Here is a 27,813-nt window from a genome sequence, read left to right on the forward strand (position 1 = left end):
TGATTGTGTCAAAGTTTCCAGACTAATAAAGATCAGATCATCAAATCAGTTCTGTTTCCCTGTGTGTTATTTACTGATTAGGTTATTTTAACATTAACACACAGTTCTGCAATTATACTGACAGTGTTTACAGATAAAAATTGTGATCTGTAGTAAAGAAAGAAACCGACTGCTGTATGTGGTATGTGTGGATAGAATCATCACTTTGTCAAGTTATTTAAAGATATAAAAATCAGAGCTGACAACAAACACTATGATGGTCTTCTCTAACCCAGGTCCAAACCCGCCTTGGTTAGTATTCTTTCACACCCATGAGTCCCTGAACGCACCACTACATCAACGTGGCATGGCTGAGAGTCGTGACTCGGCCAGCCAATCACGTTCGTTGCAGCTGGAATCACAAGGTGTTTCCGGTTCTCCCTTCAATAGCGCGAGGGGAAAGCTACGGGAGAACTGCAACACGTATGTTCGCAAACAAACAAACAAACAAACAAACAGACAAACAAACCAATAAACAAACAAAGGCTTATTTCCTCTTTGGTTCAGTGTTAAATTCACTGTAAACTTAAACCTGCTATTCTATGCTCTTAGCAACCAGCTACCGCCGCTGTAGGAGCCGTTCGGTGCCTGTTTATCAACTGGAATTGGTGAGTCTGTTTGTGTCATTGGTGTTAGCATGTTGCTACTAGCATCAGTGTTAGCATGTTGCTACTAGCATCAGTGTTAGCATCAGTGAGTTTCTATTGACACCAATAATCTCTAGGAATTATTCTGTTGTGTTTTGATGACTTTAATACCAACCCAGCACTTTGCTCTTCATTGTTATTGCTTGGTTTAAACATGTCATGGTACTGAGGGACTGTGATGCTGTGGAGAGCCGTGTCACTGGTTCATACTGGATACGGGTCAGACACACTCCTGTTTGGGGTTAAACAAACCTGATGGCGAGCTACAAGCAGCCTGGAGTTCTCCAGTTTGACCCCGTCCTCCTGTGGGTCTGGTAGGAGGCTGTTTCAGCCCTGGTCCCCTCACTAACTCACTCACAGCCACACATTTCCACTGAAGCTGCTCCTCGGCCTTGGACAAGTCACATCCCATGGACAGTTTGCAGGCACTGAAGGACACATGGTCTGCACTGTTCTGTGTGGTGCATGTGTGTAGTGTGTACGAGTTGTTACTGACCAGGTGCCGTTTGTGGTGCAGACTCATCATCTGTCTGGGTACAAGGTCCTGTGCAATTGTGAATGTTGTTACTGTATAATTTCTGTAATTATGTTGGTCAACTTATTGCTTTGTTGTGAACTGGGACCTAAATAGTGAAGTGTATTTCCAACTGCTTCATCTACCCTGAAACCAGCTCCAACCCAAATCTGCAGATTGTATATAGCCTGGGGTTTATATTGTTATATGTTGGTGTTGTTGTTTTGTCAGTCTCACCCTCAGTATAAGGTCCCATCACTAATCAATTTCCTCTTTGTGTCATCATTTACTTCACCACAGCTCCCTGAGCCGAACTAAGTCTTCTGGTATCCCTAGCCTGCCATAAGCAAGTGCTAGCATTCGTTAATAGGTTAATCATCTAATCTGGAGATTAGCCCACATATATGCTACACTTCCTTTCCGAAATAAAAGCCCTGAGTCTCTAATCCAGATATCCAAACACAGAAGCAACATCATGAGAAAAATTACAAAAATAATACTTTTTCTTCTCTGTTGGTTTGAAGGGAAACACGTCACTCTGTTGGACATCAAACCATATAAATAACTAGACGATGCAATTTCTGAAGAAATTGCGTTGGGATTGCCGATCGCCGCGAAAAGCTCGAGGCAGACCGCGTCGCCGAAGGACGTTTTGAATCGACCGATTGCGATAATTGAGAAATACCGACTGTAGTGAGGGTGCTTTTATTTTGAGAAAATGCTATAAACAGGCTTTTATTTTGAAAGGACAAAGAGCTACAGGAGACTCATGGGAACTCACAAAAGAATCTGGACTTTATTTTTTAATATTTCTCATACTTTACAAACATGTGATATCTTCCTATAAATAATTGTAGACTTTTATTGTGAAAGTCTGACCATGTCAAAAACCATGGCTGACATGGAAAATGGCCTCACCTGGTGCCTGAAGCTGTATGCCAATAACCAACGTCCGTTTTAATATTGAGTTGCTATTTCAGGGCTTTTCTATTGAGAAAATGCTATTTCGGGGCTGTTATTTTGAAAGGACAAAGTGCTGCAGGAGACTCTTGGAACCTTATACAAGAATCTGGACTTAGGCATTGGGTCCTGGAAGTGTGCAGCACAGGTGTGGGAGAGAGCATGGGAGAGGAGCTAGCCTCCAGAGGGAAGCTGTGGGCTCCGGAGGGTCCTGGAAGAGTAGAGTGGGGCCTGGGGCAGTGAGCTGCGGGGCCCCAGGGGGAAGCAGTGGGCCCTGGAGGGTCCTGGAAGTGTGCAGCGGAGGTGTGGGAGAGAGCATGGGAGAGCAGCTAGCCTCCAGGGGGAAGCAGTGGGCCCTGGAGGGTCCTGGAAGTGTTCACGGGGGGGTGTGGGAGAGAGCAGGGGAGAGGGGCAGGCATCCAGGGGGAATGGTTCAGTTAAGACTAGTTAACAGTGTGAGCATCCCTAGTTTGTGTGAAGATAACATACCAGAAGGGATTGGAATTATCATTTGTCATTAACAGATAAAAGAAAATTCAGTTTTATGTTTACATTAAAGATAGATTTTTTTTTCAAAGAAAACAACTAGGTTCAGGTGAGAAAGTGAGGTCAAAATGACACTACCTGACTGTCACTTTCTCACCTGAACCTAGTTGTTTTCTTTGAAAAAAACAGATTTTTCTTGTACCTGTTAATGACAAATGATAATTCCAATCCCTTCTGGTATGTTATCTTCACACAAACCAAAATAATAAGGTGCATATAGTCTAAATTTGTCCCTGCAGCAATCGCTAGCTCTCTCGCTCTCGGGCAGGAAGCAAGTGCTGCAAGCTAGCGCTGGCAATACGGGATGAGATTAAAGGAAATATAACGTTTCTTAATCGCCTAATGAAAATTCACAATACGCCAGTCAATGTGCTCCGATGTTCACGTCAAGTATCTGTGAACACACACACACACACACACACACACGTAACGAGCTGCCAATGAAGCAATAAGAAGGGCTGTTCCTTGCTAGCAGATCGTCAACTATAACTTAACTGAAAACTGAGCAAAGCTCCTCACTTAACGTTACCATGATTGTTACACACATTTTGGTTAGTATTAAGGAATATACGTCATTTCATAGCCATGTGTATTCCAAATAAAATCAATACGAGTAATGTACGTCCACAGGTACGAAGCACAGACAGCCACTTTGTTTTGAGCTGTTACTATGGTGACCTAAGCCCAGAGTGGGAGGGGGACTGACGCAGCAGTTAGCACGCTGAGTGAAGCAGAATCTAACAAAACTTCACCTCACACAACGGAGGACTACAGAAAAACTATAAGACCTATCGAAATAATTCTTTCACTAACAGAACCAGGAGGCTTCAACGAAGAGACTGATCCGCTTTTTGTGAAGATATTCCAAAAAATGAAGGATTCGTAGCGAGTTAGAAACAGCCTTCATTTGTGTTTTCCCCCAAAACGCTACGGCTGTTTTAGAATGGGAGTGAATGAGAGATTGAGCCGTCACTCTCTGCCTGTTTGGCCACGTTGCGGAAAAACCGTAGGTCCTATGAAAATAAGAAAAGCATTGCCTGAAAGAGGACAAAAATCTCTACTACTTTTGAGAAAATGGTGTATGAAGAGTCAAAATTGTGGCCGTGACGGCGAGTTAGAGAGAAAAATTTTCAATAAACGTAACAGCTTCTCCCGCTCTAGCGGTGACGTCACACGCTCTAGCCCTCTCCCATACACACCAATGTAAAATTCAGAAATTTCCTAAAAAAACCATAAAACTTAAACTGCCATTAAAGAAAAACCGTAATAGATATCAAAAAGCTGTATACAAGACTTATAGATTAATGCCTTCTGACCCGTTTAAAGGTCGAATGGTGTTTCTAGCTGAAAGTATGCTGACACAGTTAAGGCTCAAAGAGGACAAAGTTGAAAGGGGATTTTAACGTTCTCTCCATTCATTCCTATGGGAAAAAATTCCGACAAAACCTGGAATATTTCGGAAATTGTGAAAGATATCGCTGAAAAAAGTAGAAGCACCCATCTCCTCATCGAGCTGCACGCGACGGTGTTTGAATGACGTTTCTACGTCGAACGGTGTAGGACTAGATAGCGACCGAAAAACGGCGGAATAAAAAGAAAGAGAAAAAACGAAGAACATATCTTGGGATTGCTGCTTTGCACAGCAATCCCAACAAATACATGAACAATTAAAAAACATGTAGACAGTCTGTAGTTCAGTCATGACTGAAATGTTTCATCTATTTATGAGATAATTTTCTGTTGACTGATTGTCTTTAATATAAAGTAGTTAAATAATAAATAAGTCACTTGCTGACTGTAGTGTCCTCCAGTTCTTTGTCTGTTGTTTTGAGTTTCAGTGCAGCTGTGGAGTCAGATCAGTTCCTCTGCAGCTGAGGGAGGTTTTTGTACAACGTTGTTTCACTGTGTGAACGAGCTGTAACCCTGCTGACAGTAATAAACTCCTGCATCTTCAGCCTGAACTCTACTGATGGTCAGAGTGAAGTCAGTCCCAGATCCACTTCCACTGAAACGATCAGAAACTCCAGACTGACGGTTTGTAGCTTTATAAATCAGGAGTTTAGGAGCGTCTCCAGGTTTCTGACGGTACCAGTGGAGTGAGCTGCCAACACCTGAACTAGCTTTACATCTGATGCTGACAGTCTGTCCTGGAACAACAGACTGAGATCCAGGAGACTGAGTCAGGGTGATTTGTCCTGATGAACCTGGAAAACATGAAAAAGAGGAGAAGGCTTAATGAGACCAGTCCAGCTTGGAGAAAGACGATCATCATCCTAACAGAAGAGGATCATTTCAGATACAGATCAATTCGACACAGATTCTCAAACAATCTCAGGTGTTTATTAACTGTGTTATAAAGGGACGGACTCACTCAGGACTCGGAGCTGTATCTCTGCAGTCTGGGTGGTCCCGTCAGGTGAGATTATGCTGATTCCGTAAATGCCGCTGTCCTCCGTCTTCACGGCCTTCAGAGTCAGGTACCCGGTGGTCCGGTTCATGGACACCCTGTCCACGTAAGGGCCGTTCACCTTCACACCTGTGCTACTCGCAGCAGCAACGTTAATCTGCTCGTTTCCGTTATTGAAATTCCAGATTATGAAGGCGTAAACTGGTTTGTTCACCAGCGTTTGGAAAGTCACATCTTTCCCTAGAACCGCGTCCACCGGGCCCGGCGGCAGGACCCTCTGGGCCGCACAGCATCCTGAGGACAGGAGACACGGGTCAGGTTAGAGGACAGAAATGCAGCTGAGCCCGCATCACAGAGAACCAGAACCACCAGAGACCTAAAGCAGCCTCAGGTGGTTCTCTTTAAAGAACAGATTCTCCTCGGTCTTTGTGGAAAACATGTTTTAGATTATACAAGAACCCAACACGGGCTGCACCCAGGACAGCACATGCAGCCAAAGACGGCGAAAGACGATCATCAGCCAAACAGAAGAGGATCATTTCTTTAACATGGACATTAAATGGAAGAAGCTCAGTGCTGCTCGTGTCAGCGTTTCTCCATCAGAGCAGAACATCATTGTGGTGAACCTGGCTGCATCCTGAAGCAAAGTTTTCAGAAGAGAGTCTCACCCTGAACCAGGAGCCCCAGGGTGGCCAGCAGTAGAGTCAGAGACATCCTCATCATCATCATGGTGCTGCCGGCGTGTGGGTGGCTCTGAAAGGCCTGGACGGCCACTGATCAACACTGGCCTCTTAACGTCTGGAGCACAGAGGCAGGACACATATGCAAACACAGATTTTTCACAGTACTGAAACCTGACTGTTGCAATGGTTCATGAGCTCAGAGGGAAGTGAAACATGAAAATGAGTTTCATCCAGTGATGGGAGGATGAAACTTCGTTGAGCTGATGGTCTTTTTTCATTTTGACAGAAGAAAAGAAGCTTCAAACTAAAACACAGCAACATCTGGTGGTTTGTTAAAGTTATTGCAGCTCATCTGTTCACTTGCTGCAGTGAATGGAGATTTATCTGGAACTTGTAAAATGATAAATAAATAAAATTACCTAAGAATTAGATAAATATTTTTGCTTACACACAATATGATTGTTCCTTATTAGTGCAATTCAGACCCAGTGTCACTGTTGGCTCATGTGTTTTAACTCACAGGACACATTTTAAGGTGCAGTCACTCCTTTACTTTGCATTTGGCCTTTTATAATGTACTTTTCCTTAAGTGGGATTTTCAAATCGTCTTAATTATCATTTATTGTGTTGTATAGTCCAACTATAAAACTTTCCCTATACAGGTTTATAGTACTTAACTGCTGTTCTGTCTCAAGCAGCTGTCACATTAAATGCTGCTGACCAGTTACTATATTAATAATTATTATTCTAATGTTTTCTATCTTTTAAAGTCGTATTGTGTTTATATGAAAGTATTTTTCACCGCATGTTATTCTTAGAAACCCGTTTCTGTCTCCCGGAACCTTTGAAGAGAAGAAGTTGTTTTTCTCCGACACATTTTCGTGTCGGAGCTTTGTTTACTTCCTTTTTACTTTAAACCGAAAACTTAAGCGTTTTATTTTTTAAAATCGGTGTTTTCACTGTTATCGCGTTTTTCTGCCGGTGTCTGTCTCGGTGCCGTCGATTTTAACGGCAAGTCTTTTTTGTTTTTCCAGAGAAAAACGTTTCATATCAGCTGAAAAGTGAAATAAACATGTCCGCGGACCAGATCCGTCCCGGAGCGGCGGCGGGTCCCGGTCCGGACCCTCCGGGCCGCCCGCTGTCAGAGATGGAGACCTTGCGGATGTTCGTCAACGAGCGGCTGACGGCGGCGGTGGACGACATCCTGCGGCTGGTCGGGAAAACCATGGCCCGGTACCGGGAGCAGATCGACCGCCAGCAGCGCCAGCTGGACAGTCTGGGGCCCGGGGAGGCGAAGTGGACCCGGGCAGCAGGTCGGTTCATGCCGCCGCTCTCGGTGGAGAAATATTCACTTAGTTTACTTCATTTTAAAGAGTAAAACGACTGAATTACTAACATCAGACCTGTACTGCAGTAGAGCCACTTCAGTGTTAAGGTAGTTGTACTTTGCTTGAGTATTTCCATGTGACAATACTTCATATTCCTGCTCCAGTACTGCAGTAATTCATCACACTCTAATGAATAAAAGCAGCAAATTATCACGTTATTTTCTATTAAAATCAGAAGAATCTGATCCCTGCAGATAAATCACCAGCTCCTCTGAGTACTTGTACTTTGATACTCCAAGTACAGGTAGTACTTGTATACTGAGATGATATTTGACTGCAGCACTTTGGGTATAATTATTGTGGACGTACTAAACAGCCCACGATGAAGATGAGACAGTTTGTGAATGTGTTTGCTGTGAACACGTTTGACCCCAAACTGACCTTTAACATGTCAAACTTCACTCTCAGGCACCTGCAGGCGCCTTAGAGATGGTTCTGATTTACTTCTATCCAGAGATCAATACTTTAATAATCCAGTTTTTTTTTTTGTCCTCTGCCTCCCTTCAGACTCTCTGCAGACCACCTCCTGCATAAAAAACTGCCCTGGAGACCAGACCCTGTGCGTCCAACTGGACCAGGCCGGGGGTGTGGATGAGATGGTTGTGGGCGACTCGGCTGCTCGGGTTAAAATTGAAGGTGGTGGTGAGGACTGTGGAGCCTCAGGCTGTGATCCAGCAGGTGGTGTAGAGTGCTCCAAGACTGAGGACACTGGAGAGTACTGGGAAGAGGCTGCAGGACTGTGGAAACCGGAGGAGACGGGGCAGACAGAAGGTCAGAGTTCAGGTAAAGAGGTGAGGATCTCCACCGACCTGTCGCAGGAACACGCGCTGGTCCCTCAGCTTCCCCCGGTGTTTAGCTGTAAAGTGTGTGGCGAGTCTTTCCAGAGGAGGAAGTATCTGCTCACTCACACCTTGACACATGTGAGAGACTGCGGCGTGTGCGGGAAACATCTGGAGTGTGGCGAGATCCTGAAACTGCACCTCAGAGTTCACAGAGAAACGTTGTTCCGCTGCAGCGTCTGCGGTCAGAGCTTCACCCTGCAGGGGAACCTGAGGATGCACATGAGGATCCACTCGGGGGAGCGACCCTACGGCTGCACCGTCTGCGGTAAGAGCTTCGGGAGGAGGGCGACGCTGGTGCGGCACGTCCGCAGCCACACGGGGGAAAAGCCGTTCACCTGCATGTACTGCGGCCACGGCTTCGTGGAGAAGGGAAACCTGACGGTGCACCTTCGGACGCACACCGGCGAGAAGCCGTACTGGTGCTCTGTGTGCGACCGGCGCTTCAGCCAGCTGTCCTGCTTCTACAAACACCCCTGTCAGAGGAGAGGCCTGAGCTCTGCCCTCGTCAACCCCCCCTGACTGCCTGGAAACATGGAACATTTCAAATTCAGGAATCGAGATCTGACCGAGGACCCGGGTCAGGTCCAGATTCTGCTCAGTCTTTGGCCTCAGGTCTGTGTGTCAGTATATCCAGTACCTGAGCGGATCTGGAACAAAGTGCTCCTGGTATCAGGTGTGTTCACAGATTTGTTCGGACAGGCCAAGATAATTTTAGGACAGTCAGTCAAGACGTTAAATGTCTGGTGTTTGAAATTAGATGCAGAGAAATTAAACATCTTAGAAAATGACCTTTTGTGTCTGTGTTGCCCTTTGACGATAAAACGAGGCAGAACATGATACAAATAAATTGGCCTGTTAAAGCATAAAAAGAAATTATTATAGTTTTCTTGACAAATCCTATAAACAGTATTTTATTGTTAAACCTTATCAGTTTCTTGATTAGTCCTGCTCTGTTAAAAGTTCAATTTCAAAGTTTGTTTCAGTTCGTTTGTTCTGCTTCATTGAAGGTTTGATACAAAACAAACTGACAATCAGGAACCAGAACTACAGAGGACGTGAAGTGCTTTCCAGTCGTTTGATGTATTTTATTGGGTTTATTGGAAATGGACTTTCCACAGGGCTCATTTACAAACTTCAAAGCCTGTTTAAAATCCTGAAGCTGTTCTTTGTTTTTTATCATTTGCTCTGAAACAAATCTAACTGAGACATAGTGCATCAGACTTTTAGTGAATCCTGATCTTTGTAAGTCCAGTACTGAAGCATCAAACTGAACTATGGACGCTGAGCTGAAGGGTTTTGCCATGTCCCCTGTCCTCACTGGGGCAGAGTCCTTCCATCAGTCAGTCTCAGGGCCCAGAATGTGACGCCCACAGCTGGAACAGCTGCAGGAGGCCGAGCTCTTCTCAGCTGGTCAGCAGCAGCAGCAGCTCAGACTCTGACATGGTGGACTCTGCAGGTGTTCCTAATATTCACCTGTGAACACAGTGCAGTCCTGAACAGCACTGACCACAACAATAATCAATATATCACTGTAATTGATACGTCTGATAAAAGCTGAGACACTTCGCATAAAGACAGATTTTAATGAAGCAGCGTTAATGTTTGTGTTAAGTTAAACTCACCTGGGCAGAGTTGAACGTGTCGTTATTCCTCCTGTCCAGCGGGCGGCGCTGTGGGTATAGTTAAAGTCGTACTGCTCATGCGCACAAATATTCACCAGGAAGCGTAGCTAGTAAACAACCGACCACGACGCCCGGACAGAAGACACCGCGTCCCCCCCAGTCCACCGACATGTCTAAGATCGAGATGCTGCGGGTCCTGATCAACCAGCGGCTCACCGCGGCCGCAGAGGAGATCTTCGGGGTGTTCGGGAGGACCATAGCCGAGTACGAGGAGGAGATCTCCCGCTCCAAGCTGGAGATCGACCGCCAGCGTCGCCTGCTGGACCTGTCCCGGACGCCGCAGGTCTCCCTGCAGGGCGGCGCAGGTTGGTGTTTCAGTGCCGGTCCGGGCGGGCAGCGGGGGGAGACGGCTCTCTGTCGGCTGCTGTGTCGAAGCCTGCCCCCCCAGGTCGGGTCTGCCACGGTGCCCGCTCCCCGGACGGGGTCAGGGTGCGGGTGTCCCGGGGAAACAGGCCTCGGCACAGCAGCTGTTCCAGTTTAACTGGACCCGGTTTAACCGATTGGCTGCGGCTGGGAGGGTTAGGTCTGTGAGTGTGTAGGTCTGTGAGACTGTAGGTCTGTGTGTCTGTAGGTCTGTGAGTGTGTAGGTCTGTGAGTGTGTAGGTCTGTGAGTCTGTAGATCTGTGTGTTCTTCGACCCTTCAGTCTGTCCAGTCAGTGATGGTCTGTCATCAGCTCCTCGTCAGTAGAGCTGGATCATAGAAACTGACCCATGGACTCTGTCAGTCATTTCCTTTCTGTTCTGTTTTGTTTCTACCTTTCAAACCCAATCTGATCGTGTGTCCTGACCCCTCTCTGCTCCCAGCAGGGTCCTGTCCGTGGAGCTGTGGTCCGGACGAAGCCAGACCAGCTCACATCAAAAAGGAGGAGGAGGACGCATGGGCGGTCCCTCAGGAGGACACGCGGATGGATCAGAGCGACGCCAAGTTCGTCCTGTTCGCCGAAACAAACGTGCAGGAGAAGTTCCCGACCCAGGACCTGCAGGACACGGTGCTCGATCCCCAGCTGGGCCCCTCAGTCCAGCAGACCTGTCCCGACCCTGACGACGAAGACTCAGGTAACAACCAGGCCCAGAGCGCGGAGCTGGAAGCCTCGCTGTCCGAGCCGGACTCCCCGTACGTCTGCGCCATCTGCGGCCGGACGTTCGCTCAGCGCGGCCACTGGGCCAACCACGCACAGGTGCATCGCAAGGTGGAAACCAAAACGGACAAGTCGTACACGTGTGACATTTGCGGGAAGAGACTCACGCGGTTCGACGGGTACCAGAAACACCTGAGGATCCACACGGGCGAGAAGCCGTACTGCTGCGACGAGTGCGGCCGCAGGTTCAGCGACAACTCCAACTACAAGCGGCACATCCGCACACACGCGGGCCAGAAACCGCAGCAGAGCTGAGGCTGCGGGAGGCGGAGAACCGGGACTCCAGGGTGCCCCGTTGGTTCCCCTCAGCCACAGGTGACATTTATTTCCTGTCGTAGAGACATTTGCTTCTCATGTGCAGCGAATGTTTCATGTATCCGGTCTCAGATCAGTTTCTGATGTTCGGTACTGATTCGACCAGTCACAACATCAGTCGGTGTGAAAACCCAGTTACTGTTCTGTGGTCAGACAGGAAGTAACATGGACACGGACCATGATGAGGCACAGACGCTTTTACATGTGAAGTATTTTAATAGACGTTAATATTTGGCTGATGCAGAACAATGTTCTTATTTTTATGAAACAGTCTCGAGGCAGCAATCAGCTTTGTTGACATGTTGTTCTAAACATAAAACAATAAACTCATTTTCCCATCGTCCATTGGGGCCGGACTGAACTGCACCTTCAGAGAGTCGATGTGGAAACTTCCTGTCACAGCAGAATCTGAAAATATTACAGGAGAGCATCAACTCCTCATCTTTGCTTAGAAAAGTAAATCGATCGTTTGGTTATTGATTGATTTTCTCTCCTTCAGTCCAACTTCTGTCTCTGTTGGAGATTTTAACAGCTGTCTGATCAGTTCCACTCAGACCCCATTGATCCAGACTCTTCCCTCTTCACTGGAAACTTTTTTTAGAGGATTTGAAAAGTTAATAAAAAGCGATTGTCAAAGTAAAAGCAGGAACTAAACTTTGTGATTGTGTGAACTAAAGAAACCTGACCTGCTTATGTTTCACCAGCAGGTGGCAGCATGACCCCGTCTGTAGACGCCCTCGCTGACAAAGTCCAGATCTGGCAGCAAAGTTCAGTTTCAGTGACGTAATCTGTCCCTGATTGACATTATATTAAACCCTGCTGCCTGAGCCCATTTAAATAAGTGAGTCTGGTGTTCCCCATGTGAACACTTGAGTCCCCTTCACAGATCTCCTTCAATTTCAATTTCAATTTTATTTGTATAGCGCCGAAGCACAATACAAATCATCTCAAGGCACTTTACAAAAACTAAAACTAAAAACCCAACAATTCCCTTATGAGCAGCACTTGGTGACAGTGGAGAGGAAAAACTCCTTTTAATGGAAGAAAAAACCTCCAGCAGAACCGGGCAGTGGAGCATCATCAAGGGCACGTTTCAGGAAACCATCATTATGTGACCATAAACCCCTTTAAAACTAAGACTGAAACCCCATCAGTGACTCCTGTAATGACATCAAGGACTCTGGAGCCTCTTTAAAGATACAGGGAGTCCCTCTGATTCCTGGAATGTATTTACTTCAGACCCATGTAGATCCCTGAAAACCCCAATTATTCCTCCAAGCAGGAGGATGCATGAAGACCAGTGGAACCCCCGACCCAAGGATACGTGGACTCCCCTCAGTAAATGATTTTATTCAGTGTAACATGGCTGGTTTTAGTTGGAGCTTGTGGAAACCCCTCGATGACCCTTGATACGCCTTCAGGACACATAGATCTAAGAGTAATGATTCAACTTGTAGAAAGTTGACACCGTTGTTATTAAACAGAACCATGTTTCAGTTTTCAGGAAACAGTCATCAGGTTTGGATGAATGTCTTGCTGTCTTTTGGAACAATGTGTTTCTACAGGTGACAGTGACTCCTCCAAATTCAGGGAGTTCTTGAATGCACCACCATGATCCAAATGGGCAGACTGTTGCATGGCTGCTCCCAGTAATGTGAGCTTCATGAAGAAAATAAGGACAGCTAGTGTTTGTCTGTAAGCAGGTTCCTCTAAAGGACTTTAGAAACACCCTGAACACCTCAAAAACCCACAATGTGAATCCTAAAACAATCGTGTGACTCAGGAAGTTCCCAAAAGTCTTGGAAGTGGCTCCGCATTCTCCTGAAACAGACTCTTGGATTGTATTCAGAGCATCGAGGTTCACAAGGGCCTGTGGATCCCCCCCCACCCCACCCCAAAGATCAGGTCTGTCCACCTAGGTGAGTATGGCTTTTGGTTGTTTTGGTCTGTTGCTGCTTTATTTCCTGTTTACCAGTCATTACTTCACAATAAAAGCCCACAGAAGGTAATATTCCACAATAGCCTTTATTTACACAGTCATGTTAAGTAACAGCAGTAAACGTAATAGCATTTGACATTATAGCATTGTGGTTGTGGTGTGGCCCAGCAGGTGGTGCTGTGGCTCCGTCAGTGACAGTGTCTCTCGGTTCCCGCTCTCAGAGAGCACGTTTAGAGGACGGGAACCGAGAACCACTAAATGGAAAAAACAAATGTATTTTCAAGGTTACAAGTGCATCCTCATACAAAACCCCTTTTATAAAACGAGCCATGGTTTGTTTTCTGCAGCGCCTGTAGCAGCACCCACTGAGAACATTCGTACGCATCATCGAAAAGGCAGACAGAAATTAACATGTCGACAGTTTCTGTTCATTGCAGATGGAGATTCTTGTTCCTTTGTGACTATATGAAGGGACTGTAGTTGGTTTTGTTTCTCAGATTTAGGTTTCTGTCCTTTGCTGGACCCGACCAGGCTTAGATTTGAATGTCAAAGCGTTTTGAAAGGGGCTGATGCTGTGGGTACAGCAGGTGAAAATACTGACCTGGAAGTCCCTTTAATTCATTCACTCTCTGTGTGTCTCTGCTGTGAAGGTGACAACCCTGCTGAGACGTATGGAGCCGCTCAAAGGACCAAACGGGGACATGTCGGAACCAGCAAACTGCCAGTTCCCTTTTCTTTACAGCACCACTGACCTGTTGTAGGGCTGGTATGTAAATTCTCTTGTTACCGGAGGTTTTGGACACGTTCTCTATGAACTGGTTGATATGTAACTCAGGAAAATGTCCCCACAAAGTCTCTTATGGAGAAGAGTTCATACAAGAATACAACTTACTCTAAAATTGGCAGGTTTTTGATTTAGACAGGAACTGCTTCTAAAGTTGGTCCAGTTTTTGGTATTTGAAAGGGTTAAGGCCGATTTTGGTGGGACCCTCGATCGCTCAGCACAATTATCTCAGAGCTGCATGAAGTTATGTGTTGATTGGTTGATGAAACGGTAGAGAAACAGTTGTTTTTGTTCTTGTTTTAAACCTTCAGGTGATTGTTTCGGTCTGACCGACAGTTTCCAACAGTCATGATTTGACTTCACAGAAAATCAACTTGTAGAAAATTGACACTGTTTTAACAAAATCATGTTTTAATTTTCAGGAAACACTTCTGGATGAATGTGTTTCTGCAGGTGACTGCTGCTCCTCCGAGTTCAGGGAGTTCTTGAATGCACCATCCAGATCCAAATGGCTGCTCCCAGTAAGGTGAGCTTCATGTAGAAAATAAGGACAACTAGTGTTTGTCTGTAAGCAGCAAGTTGAAGCCTCTAAAACTGGTCGGCAGTAATGTGAAAGTTTCAGAACCAGCGGTACACGTCTTTGATTTGCACAGGATCAGAACCAACCTTCCTGTTAGGCTCCGGCCTTGTTCCTCTGTAGATGCTAGAGAAACTATCAAACGTGCCCCAGAGAGCTGGAGATCAGTTTTGCTGTTCTCGCTAATTTAGACTTTGATTCATGCAGGCAGCCTCTTCCCAGTGACCAGAACAGCACTAATCTAACGATCAAACGGTTCGGAGTCAGACGAGAGTTGGGTTGGAGATGAAAGCGGATGATGTAACACCAGCCCCTTTTTACGTAGGAATCAATATCAAATCGCTGCTTTGTCTCTTTTATTAAATCTGAACAAAACGATCACACAGTCTGGTTTGGGAATGCAGACTCAGAGTTGCATCATCTGCTGCAGAGCCCGGTGCTCCGCTCCGACTCTGCAGCAGAACCACCACGGCTTATTTATTGCTTCGTCCGTGTCCGGCCAGCTGAGTCCGTCAGATAAACCTGGAACTGGCTGCTGGGAACCAGGCAGACGCTGAAACTGGAACTGACAGAAGTTTATTGACAAACCAGCTGCTGTTTATTGATTGTACACATTACCTGGGAGTTAATACTTCAGAAGTTTAAGTTTTATCTCCAGGATCGGACGGGTCTGTTTGGTGTTGCAGCCTTTAATTAGAAAAGGATTAAAACAGATCAAAAAGAGACGTGAGTTTTCCTGAAGCTTTCAGCCAGTCTTCCCCAGCAGCTGGGTCACATGATGATGGCTGAGGAAGACTGAGGCAGAAGGTTGAGAGGAAGAAACTTTGAGGCGACATTACTGCAGACCATTAGAGAACAATGCATTTGTTTAATTTGGGTTTTTTGCTTTAGCAGTGTGTGTGTGATGGATCCTTCATACTGTAGAGCACATTGGCAAAGAGAAGTTTGGGGACCAGAACAAAATGTAGAAAGTCTAAAACCTGACTGAAATGTCTTCAGGCCAAACAGTTGGTCTTACTTTTGACTGAAGATAACCTTTTCCTGCATGTTGTAATAACTTTAGATATGTCAGGCATCATGCAAAAACAGGTTCTGGAATCAATTCATCCACTGCAACCATATTACAACATGCACCAAAATGGTATTTCCAGCTGAACCTGCTGGTGTCGACAGTCCGCTGCTGTTTGGACTGATCATTTCGGCTCCTTTGTTAATGTGTTTCTCTCTCAGCTGTTTGGCTCCAGCTAACATGTGGCTAACTACGTTTTTTAGAAAACATCAATCATCCCCCAAGATTGAAAAAAAAAAAAAAAAACCATTTTATTCCATGTATGTGCAGAAACAGTTTGAGTCATAAAACTGACATTATTATCCGTGGTATGTCTTCGACTTCCAGGTTTCTTATTGTGTTCTGCTTTGTAGGCTGGTATGAAGTCTGAGATGTCGGAGCTTCTCTGAACACACCACCAGCTGCTTTCCAGCACAATAACACAACCTGGACTGTCCGAGGAAAGGTGAGTACTTCACTGGCTGAGGAGGGTTTGCTGTTGGTTTTTGCACAGATTAGAAACCTGAACCAGTCCCGACTGTAGGTGCTGGCGTATGGTCCGCAGTAATATAGCAGCTAAAACAGTTTGGTTCTTTACGGATCGGACCTGGCGACAGCTGAGAGAGGACAGTGTGTGTCTGTGATGCATTCAGGCTCCAGAATCTGCAGTTTTTTAATGTTGACCATCAAAACGTTAAATCTAAAATGACACAGTCACCGTCCAGATGTTTTCAGACTTTACCAAACTGCAACATGTTGAGGCAACACTGACAGTCAAGTCCTGTCAGCTGTTTATCCATGCAGCGTATTGATTTATTTACAGGGATTATTATAAGTCTCCGACGTTTATTGCTGTTGCTGGCAGTATTGCTCATCTGTTGCCTCGGCATGTTGCCCGTTGGGCTGCTTGGTCTTCTGTCAGCTGCAGGCTCGAACAGGAGAAACAGACTCAGAATTAAGTGTTCTTGACCCGATAAACCCAGGGAGGCCAAAGTCAACAGGAAGTCCATTCACAGGCGGCTAATTTTAGAGCATGAGGAAACATAGACCGAATGAAAAGTCTGAGCTGAATTATATTTTCTGACTCTCCCATCGTGGTTCCTACCCCTGCACATAGCTTTGGTTTTATCTGTTCACAGGGTTTGTGGATTATTCAGGAATAGAAAGTTGAGCAGCTGTCCGTTTTTCTTTCTGTCAGCCAGCCACAGGTTTAGATCATATATATCTGCCTGAAAGTGATAAATATTATTGTGCTAATCAAAACCAATTAACACAATAAGTGCTGATTCATTTTTTTGCCCATTAATGAATCTGATAATTGTTTTCAGCTCTGGTACAAACTCACTGTACTAATCCTTTAACCTCTGAGGTTGAATTTAATGAGTCCGGTAATTGACTTTATGAGCTGCTGGAATTTACACTTGTACTTTAGCCCTAATTAGCAACTGTTAGCATGCTAACACCTTATTTCTGACACGTTCTTCAGTTAATGAAGCTGTTTCCTTTCAGTGAAATGTTCAGGACCACCGGGCCTTGATGACCCGACACCCTGGAACCACTGCACTGGAGGTGAGGGTCTGTTTACTTTTCATTCTGTGTCTTTTCCAGTTCTCCGTGTTCTCCACCTGTCGTGCAGCTGTTAACGCCAGTCAAAGCTACGGTGCCGAGCAGGTGATGAGAAAACGTCGCTGATTTTTAAAAAAAAAAAAAAAAAAAAAAAAAAAAAACCCAAAAAAACATATCTTCTGCAGCTGTCATTAAATTCCACTCTGAGGTTTTTGAGTGCTTCGTGGATAAAGACAGAAAGCAGGGGGCAAATTAAGTCATTTGAGGGTAATTATTAATTCAAGAGAATCAATTAAGTCATTTTAACACACAAATGACTGAGTGGGGGAGTATTAAGTGGATTGAGTGCATGAATTTGATAAGAAAATCTCCCACCGATCACCTGCTGGGCTCCGTAGCTACAGCTCCATTGGTGCCGTTTGCTTTTCATAGCAGTGTGGAAAGAAAAGAAACATTCATGTGGTTTGTGGGTGCTGTCGGGTGGCTGCTAACATTTAGCTCTAATCCCCACAGCTCATGAAACATAAGTGTTGGTAAGAAAAATCTCCATCTCTTGAACGTCCTGTCGGTGTCAAACTAAACCTCGCTCCCTTCAGTTTGGAAAATGGTTCCAGAGCAGCTACAGGGGGCCAAACAGGAATTACCCTCTGGGTATTTCTGACATTATATAATTTTTGTCTGATTTCTCCCACGGAAAGAAACTATTTATTCACCAGTCCCAGATTCATTTTACATCAGGTCCAATTCCCGACTTTCTTTTGAATCTTTGCAAATGAAATCCAGGCCCTGTGCCAAGGTGCAACAACTAGGGACATTAGATCAAAGCGCTCATATGAAAACTGCTTTAATCAAGACTTTTTCAGGCCACCTCGAGCCTTGGGGACTCCTTTTGAATCATTAACATCCTTCGTCCTGCTTGTGGAATGTTTCTCACACTCAGCTGAGCTGCTTTTGATCCGCAGTCTGTCGTGAGGGGGGATGAGTCACGGAGCTGGTTTGTTTGTCGACCCTCGGCGTGTCTGTCCGGGGCGCTACAGTGAGCGGCCGAGACTCAGCAGCAGGAAAATAACCACGTGTGAAGGGCTGTAATGACGAGTGACGGGGACAAAAAGCTCTGAGCTCTCTTTGTGTCTCACTCCCATCAATGCTCTCATTTTGTCATTTCTCACAGCCTTGCAGGCATTTCGGAGTGCTGGACTTGGCGAAGACTGTCGCAGCCGTGTCGCAGTGGCGCCACCTCCTCCTCCTGTCTCAGTAGTTGTATTTTCCTGCCTCTGCTACCGGTGACGTTGCTGTATTTGGCAGGAACAGTGGTTTTGGCGGGACTTGGGGTTTGAGCGACGCCGTTCTGCGGATGATTGCCGCCCGCTGCACATGAGGCCCTTCGCTGTAACTGTGCTGCCGCGTCAGGCAGGCGTTGGCGATCGTCGGCCGCTGGCTCTCACTGTTGGTACTGGTGTTCGCGTCCGTCCCCGCGCTCGGTGGGCCGTTGCTGCTGCTGTTGGTGTTCATCCTGGCTAGGAAGTGCGCATGCTGTGCTCCTCGTTGGTTGAAGCTGTGGTGGCGAGGCACAGCACCGCCCCCACTGCCCATCTTGATGAGGGAGTGGCGCTGGGAGTGGTGGCGTGTCACTTGGACGCCGCTTACTCCAGGTCTCTCCGGAATCACCTGCTGCTGTAGCGGAGTTGACGAGGAGGAAGAGGAGGAGGAAGGGACGGAGGTGGAGGAGGTGGGGTTGTTGGAGGATGAAGAGGAGGACGAGGAGGATGAGGTGGAGTTTGGAGGAGGTGCGTCCAGGCGCTTGGGGAGGCCGTCCCTTGGTAGCGTGGAGGTGCTGTAATATGGAGTGGATTCTGTCTCAGGGATCTGCTGCTGCTGCTGCTGATGACTGCTGTTATTGTTGTGGTGGTTGCTATGGTGATGGCTGGGGTTGTAGTGGTGGGTACGAGTTTGGCCGTGGTGACTGGGATGGTGATGGTGATTATGATGATGCCCAGAGCTGGATGAAGACGGTCCGGGGAACAGTGAGGATGAGGAGGTGGAGGTGAGGACTTTGATGCCTCCGGTGCCTGAAGCACTGACCTCGTGGATGTGTTTCAGCAGCTCGTCCAACGCTGACACGTCCACTACTGTCTGGGGGAGGGACTGCTGCGAGTGGTGATGATGTGGGACTCCTCCACCTCCAGCACCTCCGCCTGCAGGTGCTCGCTCATCATTCGAGGTCTTCCTCTCCTCAGGGAGGTGCAGCGAAGTCGAAGATGCACCCGCTCCGTGGACGGATCCATTGCTCAAACTGTTGCCATGGTGATGTGAGAAGGGAAATGGCTGCTGGGTCAAAGAGTTCCCAACAACAGCCATGAAGCCCAGACTGGATCCGGAGCAGCTGGGGCCAGATTTGGGGTTCCCTTCCTTGGTGTTGTTGCAGTTCTGATTCTTCTCATACTGATGGTGCCGTAGGGCCTTCATGTTCTTGATGGGCAGCTCTGGGGTGGAGTCAGGTGTGGGCAGGCCGGACAGCTCCCCATCCCCCTGGGACAGAGACTACACAGAGGTTAGACCCATGGGTTTAAACAACTCACAGAGGTCAACATCTTACTGTTATGAACTATAATGATGCTCAGATGTCCCTCTCATGTCTGGGCCCTAAAGCATCTGTCCCCACACAGGGACTAGGACCAGCCTGGACTGGCTTGTCGGTCAGATTGTTGACCTGCATCATTCAGAAACAATTAAAAATCATCTCGCACACGCGGACACACACACACGCGCACGCACGCACGCACGCACGCACACACCGCTGCACTGAGAGACATGTTTCTGTGTTGAGACCTGGGATTGAGGTCAGATGTGCATGAGAGGTCTGTGCTGTGTTTACAGTCTCCTAGCTCTCCATGCTACAATCAGCCGCTCTCTCTGCACAGTTGCCTTCAGTTCCAGCTCTGAAACATGTGTCACTGGTGGATCTGTCTTTGTTTCTGAACAACACATAGAACAGAGCAGTCAGGACATGGTTAGCTTAGCTTAGCATTGAGACTGGTTTGATAAAAATGATGTTGCTAATGTGTTAGCATTTAGGTCAAAGTCTCCAAAGTGTCTAAGTACAGTGTCTCAGGGCTAGAGCCAGACCGGTTGCTTCCCTTTGTCTCTGTGCTAAGCTAACTGTGTCCTGATGCACAGATGCTACTCTCATTTTAATAAAGGTGTTTAACAGGACCCATGTCCATGAGCCAATGTCCTACCTGAGACAGGCTGAGCTCGGGGTCTCCCAGAGGCAGGCCCTGGTGTCCGGGCGTGTGGAGGTGAGGTGAGGCCCGACCGTTGGGGATAAAGGAGCTGTACATCTTCGGCGTGGACATGTCGAGCTTGTCCTCCTGAGTGAAGACAAAACAAAGAAGAAGAGGGATAAGAGCGCTCTTGGTTTCTCTTTTCTGCATCTGTGCAGAAGAGGTTTGAACAAATGCGTTGACAGGTTTTGTTAGTTTGAACCTTTTAAGAAGAAAATGATGGCAGATAAACCTTCACTGGGGATTCCGGGCTGCTTTTTAATTTTACTGCACACAGGAACTCGTATAAATCTACATTTCTGGAGGACGTCAGGGTTCAATGGGAAACTCACAGATTCAGTTTCTTGCTCAAGGACACTTGGAGAAAGATGGAGTTTATAATGAAACAGTCGAATGTATTAAAGCTGAATAAAAGACGGAAGTGAGGCTATTAACTTATTATGTCTTCCCCAGGGCGATGAGGAGGAGGTGAGGATGAATATTAACACTGCTGCTCGAAATTCAGCTGATTATGTCGCTGCTTCTCGCCTCGTTCTTCGACAACAAAACCTGCTAAATCTGCAGCAGATGTGGCTGAAGTAAGGCAGAGGTTATTTATTTTCTACCAGATGAATCTGTGCTTTTAATGACAACATACCACGGCAGCACACACATTTCCATACGCTGCTTTTCTATTTTTCTCTCAGAAAACCACTCCTGATAGTTCACCCGAAACAGATGATATCGTTTGGTATAATATGTATAATCTGTTTAGGGTTTAACTCTCAGGAGAAGGTTTCTGATATAAAGATAATTGTAGCTGTCACAAAATGTCTGTTTCAAAAAGTCATTCCATGGGTATAAACATCTGCCCTGAGCTTGTGCTGAAGCTCATTTGTGACCAAAGTTTATGATATAACTTTAATCTGTGCAAAGTACAAAGAATCAATATTACACTGTGGTTTTCCAAGCTACTGGACACACGTATGTTTCTGTGACTACATGATTTTGTTTTTGTCTGCTCAGACAAACAATCAGACAAATGCTGCAGATATGAGAGACTGTTCATGCAGACGTTTCTCTACTGTCAATGCAAACTGTATATTTTAGTTTCTATATTTGGATTTTTGTCATTTTATATTAGTTGCATGTTGTTTAGTTTTACAGTGCTGTGCAGAAGTCTTAGGCACTTTAGATCCCAGGTTCACTGTACAGGACAAGTCCATAAAGAACCCACTGGAGTTCATGTAGAACTGTCTTCAGAGGCAAGAAGAAGCAGGAGTCCTGCAGCAGGTGGTCTGACCCCAACACTTTTGCACAGTACTGTATGTGATCTGGTCAGTATAACGGCACAGTTCACCCCTGAGTGAAAATGTATTTAATTCATAGCAAACTGAAAGTGAAAGCAACAACTGCCCCTGTGGAAGGTAAATTTGCAAAAGCTTAAAGGCTTTTTTTCCTAAAGATTCTCAGCCCAGTCTGTATTTTCAGAGGCCTGTTAATTTACAAATATCAACAAACTGCAGAGTAATTTCTCAGATTGCCTGTGAGACCTGTTCTGCCTTTTTGTGTGTGAATTCAACAAAATGAGTCTTCACTGTTCAAACAACATTTTGAGAGGCTGTGAGGGAGATGTTTTTTTTGAATGGCTGAATGTTCCTGGTTGCCAGATGTTCAGATATGTACCAGTACAACATAGGAACCTGTCTCAGTTCACACATGACCCCGTCCAACCCCACCTACCTTGGGTTGTCCATCCAGCAGTCCGTTAAGCTTGGCCAGGGACCGCAGGGAGAGGGCGTGAGGCAGCGACGCCTCAGGGTCTTTCCCCAGCCGCCGAGCCCGGTGAGCGGCACTGCGGCTGCAGTAACACGACACCAGGAACCCGGACAAGATGGCGCCCAGAAAGAAGGCCACCAGCACGCAGGCGATGAGCAGGGTGTAGTGGACGTTAGCAGCGGCACGCTGGTCCATCTCAGGGAGACGACGAACACCTGCGAGGCACAGGAGCAGGATGAAGGGTTATTTAATGTTGCCACCAATATTCTTCGATCATTTTAACTATTAATTTGAAAGTTCTACATCCTGGTAGAAGACAAATAGAGGAAATAAACAGTATATGTCCAACAGTGTTATTTTAAAAAGTATGACAGATGCTGGGAAATATAATAAAAATTTAAAAGCAAAAGAGAAAGGAGCCTTTGTTTTCAGTGTATGAGGATGGATTCATTATCCTGTAAAGTAACTTTTCTTCTAACATACTAAGACTTTTCTTCTGATATACACATTTTTTTCTGATACTATACTAAGACTTCTGAATTAATATAAATTTTTTCTGACACTATACGATACATTTTTTTTAAAGTTTATAATTTCTTTGACACTATCCCAAGACTTCTGAAACAGAAATATACAATTTTTTTTTGACACTATACAGTACTAAAACATTTCTTTTGAAATATTTTTTTTCTGATAGTATACTAAGACTTTTCTTCTGAAATAATATACAGTTTTTTCTGATACGATACTAGGACTTTTTTTCTGAAATATAGTCATTTTTTCTGACACTATACTGAGACTTTTCTACTGATGTATTATACTAAGATTTCTTTCTGAAAATCTAATTTTTCTTATGAAATACTATATTTTTTCTGACACTATACTAAGACTTCTTCTGAAATAATATAAATTTTTTCTACTATATGAAAACTTTTTTTCCCTAAATATACTATTTCTTTGACACTATCCCAAGACTTATGAAATTGAAAACTGAAAATCTATACTAATTTTTCTTTTGAAATGGTATACTAACTTTTTTTCTGACAATGTATTACTACAATGTATATATTAAGACTTTTCTTCTGAAAAAAATATACTAATATTTTTTTTCTGACAGTACTGGCTTTTCATCTGAAATAATTACCATTTTTTTCTGACAATCTATACTTCTAGACTTCTTTTAAAATATACATTTTTTTCCTGACACTAAGACTTTTATTATGAAATAGTATACTAATATTTTATTGATAATGTATACTAAGACTTTTCTTCTGAAATAAATACAATTTTTTCTGACAATCTATACTTCTAGACCTCTTTTGAAATATACATTTTTGTCTGACACTAAGACTTTTATTATGAAATAGTATACTAATATTTTATTCTCACCGTATACTAAGACTTTTCTTCTGAAATAATATACTAACGTTTTTTTCTGACACTATACTAAAACCTCTGCTGAAATATATTTTTTTCTGATAATATATGAAGACTTTCTGAAATATATTTTCTTTGACACTATACTAAGACTTCTGAAAAAATATACTAACATTCTTTTGACACTATTCTAAGACTTTTATTATGAAATAGTATACTAATATTTTATTGATAATGTATACTAAGACTTTTCTTCTAAGACTTTTATTTTGAAATAATTACATTTTTTCTGACATTCTACACTAAGACTTCTGCTGAAATATACGTTTTCTTCTGACACAAAGACTTTTATTATGAAATAGTATACTAATATTTTATTCTGACAATGTATACTAAGACTTTTCTTCTGAAATAATATACTAATGTTTTTTTCTGACAATCTATACTAAGACTTTTTGAAATATATATTTTCTCTGACACTAAGACTTTTATTATGAAATACTATACTAACATGTTTTTCTGACTCTGCTAAGACTTTTCTTCTGAAAAAATATACTAAAACTTTTCTGACACTAATTTACATCCAAAACAATGATCCAGAAAATATGGAATTAATAGATGGAAACAGTGAATTTCATGATGTCATAACTGATGGTGTTTTGTTTGCTCAAAGGAATGAGGCCAAAGAGTGGAGAAGGAGAGGAAGAAAGAAAGTGAGAGACAGAGACGAGGATTGGACCTAATGAGAAAGCTGTGGTTCACAGGTGAGTAAACAGGGCGATGGAGGAGAGAGGAAGATGAGAAGAAAGGAAGAGGACGAGTGATTGGATTTGAGGGAGAGAGGAGAAAAGAGGTTTGACAAAAGAATGGGGAGAACAGGAGGAAGGAGAGAACAGATGAAAGAGTTTAGTGTTCATGTCATCAGGTCCAGACACATCAAAGGCTCAGACACTGAGTCAGCGTGCGCACGCACACACACACACACACACACACACACACACACACACACACACACACACACTGCACTAATCATTACTTGGATACACAAACGCTGCTTGTGTGTGTCCAGATTTTAGAAAGGCATTGATCATTTCAGTCTTAGATGAAGTTCTGTAGCTGATATTAGGTTTGGAAAACAACCTTCCTGTCAGCCTCAGCATCTTTTAAATTCACCACCAAGACCAAGAGTAACAGAACAGTGATGATTTAGATTTTGAACCCTGAGTTTATGGTTTAGCAGGTCTTCCAGGTGTCGCTGGCGTTTGCTGAAGCCACAGCTGTATATCTTCCCCCTGACAGCCCTGCAGTCGGTGCTGACTCACGCTGCGGGTCGTCTGTGATTAACCACTTTAACAGATGAAAGCTGTAACTTTCAGGTAGCTTTTGTTTGGGTTCACCTCTGCTTTAACCCGGAGGTTTGACTGAGCACCAGAGGAGCAGTTTTCATTACCACCACCTGCTTCATATTCAGAGCAACACAGTCTCAGCTGGCAGCCGCCCAGACCTCCGACTGACAGGTGGATTTACCTGCTGACACTCACAGCACTTTACAACATGTTTCTCACCACTGACAGACAGAAGGAATGTTCTGGGAAAACCAGGGGAAGTTCAAATTTTATTTTTTCAGCTAGTGCCAAAACTGCTGTCCTTGCTTTTTCTAACGTGTCCTCTTGATACGGTACTGCCAACCTCGGTGGTACCAATGTGTTGTCATTGTGTGTAATTCCCCGCTCTGCAGCAAACTGCAGCTAAAAAGCCAGAGATGTCCCTCAGGAGGTGGTGGAGACCAAACCCAGAGCTCAAACTGAGGAAACACTTCACATACACCGCAGATTTATATGATAAAATCTTCTCAGGCTCCAAACCACGGCAGAACTCTGGAAAGTTCTGCGAACTGTTCTATCTTTGGTCGTAACAATCTCAAGGTCAACAGCAGAAACACAAAGTCATCCACCAGGAAGGTGCCTGATTGGCCAACAATTGTCCTGATTGGCCCTGTAGAAAAGCTGTGAACGCTGTGATGATGTATCGCAACACTGGACTACGCAAATTAAAGTATGGGGAAAGAGCTGAGAATCAGACTTCCTTACCCATGAGTCCAGGGATCTAACAGTAACAAGGATGTATATTTGGGTACAGTTGCACTTTAAGGGCCTTCAAACTCCCGGTTATTATTTCATAATTCATTTAAATTGCTCAGAAGGAGCAGCATGTCCCTGAAATCCTGATCAAAGGGCCAAAAATACCCCCAAAAACAAAAAGCTAATTTCATGCCTTGTGCTGCTGCCCATCTGGGGGTTTTATTCCCTGCTCCCGCCTGGCTCGGGACTCGAACTGGCAACCGTCTCTAACCTCAAAGCCGACATCACCCTGAGGCTTCGCTTTGATACGAGACACCAAGAAACAAATTTGCCTTTTATGCAAAATACTGTTGAAACAGAGCGAGCAGTCATTACACGTCCAGTCAGGATTAACACTCGCACACACTCATCCCCCCGTGTTTAACAGACACCATTTCATGTTCGTTATTTCCACCCTTTCATCTCTGTCCTTCACTCTGACAGTTATAAATAGGATGATGGAGACGCACAGAGAAAAATATTATGCTAATTACAGCCCGACGTGGAAATGTTTCATTGTCTGCCCTGTCTCTTTGTCTCCCTCTCTGCCCTGTCAGTTGGAAAGTTTCCTCTCGCTCTGCTGTCAGTCTGAACTCTAAAAGTTTCTGGGAATGAGGGTGAAATCTTCTGGGAGAAGTCTCTGCTCACTTTCTGTCACTTTTCTGTTTTCTGTCTGTCTAAAACTCACAGCATTCGTAAACTCGCTCTGCCTTCCCTTCAGTGCTTCCTCGACCTGTGTCTGTAGCCTGGTTTCTTGATACTTCAACTCTCCATCTCTGTTCGGACCTCTACTTGTGTCTCCGCTCGGACCTCTATACTTGTGTTTCAGCTCAGACCTCCTCGTGTAAATAGCAACACCCATAAAACAGACTGATCCCAAACATGCTGCATTTACAACCACAAGTGAAGCCCAGTGAAACGTGGCCTGTGCAGACAGCTGCACTCTGGGAGACTCCAGGCAAACATGTGACAGGAAAGTCAAACATTTCGACAGCTCAGTATAACAAATCATACGTTTGACTCAAGGGGCTTTAAAATCAGAATAGGAAGGTAAGGAAATCCCTGCAACCCACTTTAACAAGGCAGAAACTTCAGGAAGACCAGAGGAGGACCCATTTCCATGACGGACAGACAGGAAATGAATGTGTATAAATGTATAAACACCAACACACGTGCACATTACACGTTTTGCTAAAAGAGAGCTGTGGCTTTAAGGCCGAGGCAGCCGCTCCGAACGCTGAGGCCAAGCTCCAGAAACTTCCAGCCTATTAGCATGCTCTCTCTCTCTCTCTCTCTCTCCCCCTGTGTCGCTGCAGCTCTCTCGCCCACTCGCTCTCCACAGGATGCATTGGTATTCACATGAAGCCAGACACCAGTGACAGTCTGTGTGAGCAGAGAACAACGGGGAGGGCGAGCGAGCACAGAAATGACAGCAGTGTGAGGGAGAGAGAGAAATGACAGACATGGATTAAGGCAAAGAGAGTGAGAAACGTTAGAAATGAAAATTAAAGTGTGTGTGTGTCTGTGTGTGTGTGTCTGTGTCAGGTGTGTGTGTGTGTGTGTGTGTGTGTGTGAGAAGAAAAAGAAGAGACCTTGTCAAGTTTGACTTTTCCATTTTGCCACTGAAAATGCTGGTAACACATTCACTTTAAAGGTCAGACAACTCACAGCTGACACACACACACACACACACCTGACACACACACACACACACACACACACACACACACCTGACACCCCCCTGTGTCGCGCTGCATAAGAATGAAGCGGTTTCTCTGCAGCAGGTGAACCAACAGACTGGAAACTGCTGCTCTCCACCTCCTCACCACACTGGTTTTATATTTTAATTCAGCCCCCAGGTGCTCCTCACCTGTGTGTGTCTGCACTACACCTCCCAGAATCCACCTGTCAATCAGACTGTGTTTTACTGTTCTGTTCTTTTATGAACAGCAGATACTTCAGTGAATAAATGAAATTAGTACATTTGAATAAAACTGATCCTGTGAGAAGCAGCATTAAACTGTGCAACCAGAGAATATCTGTATAAACAACATTAATAAAACGTGTCATATTCATCGACATTGTTCTGTAGCTCGAGTAATTAAAAGGACTGATTTGTTATTTCTGCACGAAAACAGCTACTGGGAGCAATGATCCATCTCTCCTCACATTCATATTTATATTTTGTAAAAAACAAC

General features: G+C 44.9%; 4 protein-coding genes and 1 long non-coding RNA gene across 12 annotated transcripts in view; 3 read left to right on the forward strand and 2 right to left on the reverse strand.

The window, feature by feature from the left end:
• The first annotated feature begins 103 nt into the window (after positions 1–103).
• LOC113126694 (uncharacterized) lies at positions 104–1,462 on the forward strand. Its single transcript, XR_003295324.1, has 2 exons — positions 104–462; positions 592–1,462. It is a non-coding gene; the product is annotated as an uncharacterized LOC113126694 (long non-coding RNA).
• Positions 1,463–4,268: 2,806 nt separating this feature from the next.
• On the reverse strand, positions 4,269–5,842 carry LOC113126631 (uncharacterized). The gene is made up of 3 exons (XM_026300755.1): positions 5,782–5,842; positions 5,078–5,407; positions 4,269–4,910 (listed from the first exon to the last, which is right to left on the reverse strand). Exons 1-3 carry the CDS (start codon positions 5,840–5,842, stop codon positions 4,606–4,608), a joined length of 696 nt encoding a protein of 231 aa, XP_026156540.1. The 3' UTR covers positions 4,269–4,605.
• An 845-nt stretch (positions 5,843–6,687) lies between these two features.
• LOC113126153 (zinc finger protein 32-like) lies at positions 6,688–8,814 on the forward strand. The gene is made up of 2 exons (XM_026300026.1): positions 6,688–7,109; positions 7,692–8,814. Exons 1-2 carry the CDS (start codon positions 6,869–6,871, stop codon positions 8,543–8,545), a joined length of 1,095 nt encoding a protein of 364 aa, XP_026155811.1. The 5' UTR covers positions 6,688–6,868; the 3' UTR covers positions 8,546–8,814.
• Positions 8,815–9,657: 843 nt separating this feature from the next.
• LOC113126154 (zinc finger protein 775-like) lies at positions 9,658–27,716 on the forward strand. Of its 7 annotated transcripts, none has more exons than XM_033325428.1 (8): positions 9,658–10,013; positions 10,513–13,081; positions 13,752–13,867; positions 14,308–14,411; positions 15,885–15,976; positions 17,020–17,079; positions 20,814–20,938; positions 24,169–27,716. In XM_033325428.1, the coding sequence occupies exons 1-2, from the start codon at positions 9,818–9,820 to the stop codon at positions 11,100–11,102; spliced, it is 786 nt and encodes a 261-aa protein (XP_033181319.1). In that variant the 5' UTR covers positions 9,658–9,817; the 3' UTR covers positions 11,103–13,081; positions 13,752–13,867; positions 14,308–14,411; positions 15,885–15,976; positions 17,020–17,079; positions 20,814–20,938; positions 24,169–27,716. The 7 variants fall into 7 exon arrangements, with proteins under 7 accessions (XP_033181319.1, XP_033181317.1, XP_033181318.1 ...); XM_033325426.1 differs by lacking the exon at positions 24,169–27,716 and adding an exon at positions 22,010–22,525; XM_033325427.1 differs by lacking the exon at positions 24,169–27,716 and adding an exon at positions 22,101–22,525.
• Positions 17,232–27,813, reverse strand: part of LOC113126134 (semaphorin-6D-like) — a 92,280-nt gene continuing 81,698 nt past the window's right edge. The window contains exons 21-23 of one of the 2 annotated variants that reach the window (XM_026299984.2): positions 22,083–22,333; positions 20,316–20,447; positions 17,232–19,605 (exon numbers count right to left, since the gene is read on the reverse strand). In XM_026299984.2, coding sequence (XP_026155769.1) covers positions 18,328–19,605; positions 20,316–20,447; positions 22,083–22,333 — 1,661 coding nt within the window. In that variant the 3' untranslated portion in view covers positions 17,232–18,327. Of the gene's footprint in view, positions 19,618–20,315; positions 20,448–22,082; positions 22,334–27,813 lie in introns of both variants that reach the window. The other variant, XM_026299983.2, reaches the window with a different exon arrangement.

The sequence above is a fragment of the Mastacembelus armatus genome, chromosome 11 (assembly GCF_900324485.2).
Source record: "Mastacembelus armatus chromosome 11, fMasArm1.2, whole genome shotgun sequence".
Classification (NCBI taxonomy): Eukaryota; Metazoa; Chordata; class Actinopteri; order Synbranchiformes; family Mastacembelidae; genus Mastacembelus; species Mastacembelus armatus.